The 3511-nt window shown below is 32.3% G+C and overlaps 1 protein-coding gene across 1 annotated transcript; it reads right to left on the bottom strand.

Moving 5' to 3' along the window:
• Positions 1–746: 746 nt before the first annotated feature.
• LOC102600044 (protein YLS9-like) lies at positions 747–1806 on the bottom strand. The gene has a single exon (XM_006350394.1). It carries the CDS (start codon positions 1707–1709, stop codon positions 930–932), a length of 780 nt encoding a protein of 259 aa, XP_006350456.1. The 5' UTR covers positions 1710–1806; the 3' UTR covers positions 747–929.
• Between the last annotated feature and the right edge of the window lie 1705 nt (positions 1807–3511).

Raw genomic sequence — 3511 nt, 5'->3', positions numbered from 1 at the left:
GCGAGATACAATAATATAAGCGCTGATACACTAATCTGATACGCGAAAATAAGGAATTTTGGAGATTTGTAAAACTTATAGGGAATAATGGTAATAAGTAAACTAAAATGTGAGATTTCTGTAATTTTTCCAAATAAAATTGAAGACCAAATCGAGCAAATGACCCTTTTGTATGGTCCACCAAGGAGCAGGTGCAATTAGAAGTCACAGGTGACAAAGAGGAGCAGTTTGAAGGATTAAGCTCAGGTCCATGAAGTTTTCAGGTACTTAACCATTAGAGCAATTCAACTTGACTTAATTTTTTTTTGGTGAGTTTAGTTCGAACTCATGTTAGGTTAGGTAGGGGCAATTACACTAAATGACCGAATGGTTCTATTTACAAAAAAAGAATATAGTTATTTTCTTTTTTCAAGTCCAAACTTCTCCACAAGCCATATTCCTCAGTGAAAAATGTCCACATTCATAAAATAACATCTTTCTAGCCAACTTTCTCAGCAGACAGCAAGTATGTAAAAGCAGCCTGCACTTTAGTCAACAAAGTAAATAAGACTAAAGTGCAGGGAAATGACTTTAATTTTAAACAAATCTCAATTCAAATCAAACTATGAAACACCCCTGCTAAGTGCTAACAATCAATTGATGATGATACGTATTCAACTATTTATTTTATGTGTTATAATTTAACTAAATATTTAAAATGACACAGAGAGTAGTGAAGATAAATCAAACTGGAATAATAATTATACTATAAATACAAAATAGTATGAACAGAATGATGCATAAACGCATCCCATTATTGTAACAAGCTCAACAGGAAAAAAATTAATACAATCTATCTATATACAATCCTCCACCTTATTGTTGTAGACAAAAAATAAAATAGTGCGTGGTGGATTATAGTAATCAAGAAAAATAATATAATGTACCAATTAAAACCTAAAACGAACCTTACACTTATTATCCCTAATCCGAATAACATTATCCGGAGATAAATTATCCACGTTTAGGCTGCACTTCAACAAGAATTTCCATTTCATTAGCTTCAATTTGCCCAATTTAATCCTCACAGGAACCTTAACTCGAATATTCAATGGAATTTTGCCTTTCTGTTGATCTTCTTGCAATAATTGTAACAAATTTGTAGCATTCTGTGTTTGTCCTGTTAAGTGAACGTTGAGTTGCGTAGTATTTCTATGACCTTGATAAAACTTAGGTAATTTCCCTTCGCATAAATTTGTGCCTTTGTACCATACACTCAAATGGCTTCCGTTTTCGTAGTAAATTCCGATTCGTTTGTTGGGATTTCTTGCGGTTATGTTCACGTTAAATGTCGCAGACAAGCTCGTGTCAGTGTTGAGGTTAAATTGGGTAATTCTCATGCTATCGACGGAGTATTTTGGTAATTTTGGTTGGAAGACTAGGTAAACTACGGCTGCTGCGATGCCTATGAGTACGATTAGTAGGAAAAATAGGCAACATGACCAACATAGGCATCTTACGCAGCAGCCTCTTTTCTTTTTTGGTGGTTTTAAGGGTGAATATGGGGTTAACGATCTTTTCAGTGGTGGTGGTGGTTGCTGACGTTCAGGATCCCCGTTCTCTGAACGGGAAGAGCCACGTGGCACCAACGGAGCTGTGGGCTTGGGTAGCGGGGCTACCTGCACCGGCTCCGGAACCGAAACCGGATGGATTTTTTGCTGATCAGCCATAAAGGGAAAATGTTGTTACAAGAATAAAGAGAGGAAAATATTGTATGAATATTTCTATTTTGGACCAAGATATTTTTTTGTATATATAGGAGTTTGTAAGGGCTTAGATAGATGTGAAAGTGGCACTAAAATTCAAATAAATTGAAGCATTCAGATGGACTATTGTAGGTTATGAAGCTTCCTTATTTTGACTTTCATGTTTATTAGAGGTTGACGTGTCTCGTGTTTGAATAAACAAAATTTTTATTTGGGAGTCTCCACCTGCCTTAATGGGTCTTATATATGTTCCTATCTTGCTTTTGCATACCCTTTTTTCTTCTCTTTGCGAATCCGATATTCATGTTAAAGTCTGATTAAATTTAAATTTACATTAACAAGTTTGATATTAGGATAAAACGCTTCGCAATAAAATCCAATTCCTTATCAAGAAGGATTTGAACTCGAAAACTCTTATTTGCATACTCCTATTTCAATATAACTTGGTACGGAGTTTAAAAAAACATAAATTCAAAAAATTAAAAATACGTAAAATATATATTAAAATATCTTTTAATTTTGTGATTTTGAATATATCAGCTAAAAACTTAATGAATAAATTTATTAAAAAAGAAAAAAACTTGTATGTCATAAAATTATAGAGTTGAGGAATGCCAAATTTTCTTTGTTGAAGACTTGGGACGCGTTAATGCTTAGGGGTCCGAAAGTGCGGCTTCGGTGCATTCATCATCACATGAGAATACACTTAAAATAATTTTTAAAGTAGATTCTTCTCTATTTTTTAAATTAATAAAGTCTACATTTGATATGGAAAATTATCTATTTTGTGAACTTGTACTATTAAATTACAAAACATAACATCATTCAGGATTTTTAGATCATTTTGTGGTAGCGATGTTTGTAAGTTTTGTAACCGATCATCAAAGTTGAATCTTCAATATTAAACTGTTTAAATATTAACTTAAGTTAATACCCTTGGAAAAAAATTGTACGATCAGTAGTATCCAGAGTCTTAAAAAACGATGATTTATTTAACATGTAAAAAAAACATTTTCCCCTCTTTAAGTTTGCTCAACACATAAAAATTAATAGTAGTGAATTTGCATGATAATTGGTAAGATGTAATTCAATCCTTATGATATATAAACATATATTAAGCAGTTAAAAATTTAACAGAAGTGCTGTTTCTGTTCAATTGCGTGTATAAAATATGCTAACACAGCAGAAGCAGACAAATGTGAAAATAGGCCCGTTGTCATAAGGTAGTTGATGCAGTACGTGGTATTTCATAAGGGAAGTCGGAGATTAATTTCCCCTATCAATGTCAGCTCAGAAGAATTTGTCGCAATGGCCTTGTAATTAAATGTACGTGGTTAATTTGTGAGCATATTTACCCCATATGGACCTAATGAATAGTGACAGCGTTGAATGTTTCAAATTTCAATAACACTTTTTGTTTGGATGGTTGTTGCGTATTATTTCATAATGTATCGTATTATATTATGTTATATTGTATTATATTGTAACTGTATTGTTCTAATGAATACAATATTTGAATAGATTGTATCGTTCTCCGTCTTTACATAATATCACAAGTCCATAATTTGAATGATGAATCTTAAAAAAAGTAGAGTACGAGTAGATCTAATATGAAAAGGTAGATTATCAAATAATAAATAAAGACCGAGAAGAAAATATTTAAGTAACGACGCAGTCACACCAAATCGACCGTTACGAGTGTTTTCGTAAACGATACGATATATAAAATCTAAGTAACAATCAAAACAAACATTATATTTAAATTA

Source organism: Solanum tuberosum, unplaced genomic scaffold (genome assembly GCF_000226075.1).
Source record: "Solanum tuberosum cultivar DM 1-3 516 R44 unplaced genomic scaffold, SolTub_3.0 scf00122, whole genome shotgun sequence".
NCBI lineage: Eukaryota > Viridiplantae > Streptophyta > Magnoliopsida > Solanales > Solanaceae > Solanum > Solanum tuberosum.
Note: the sequence above shows the minus strand (reverse complement) of the source record. Positions and strands in the feature narration are given on the sequence as shown.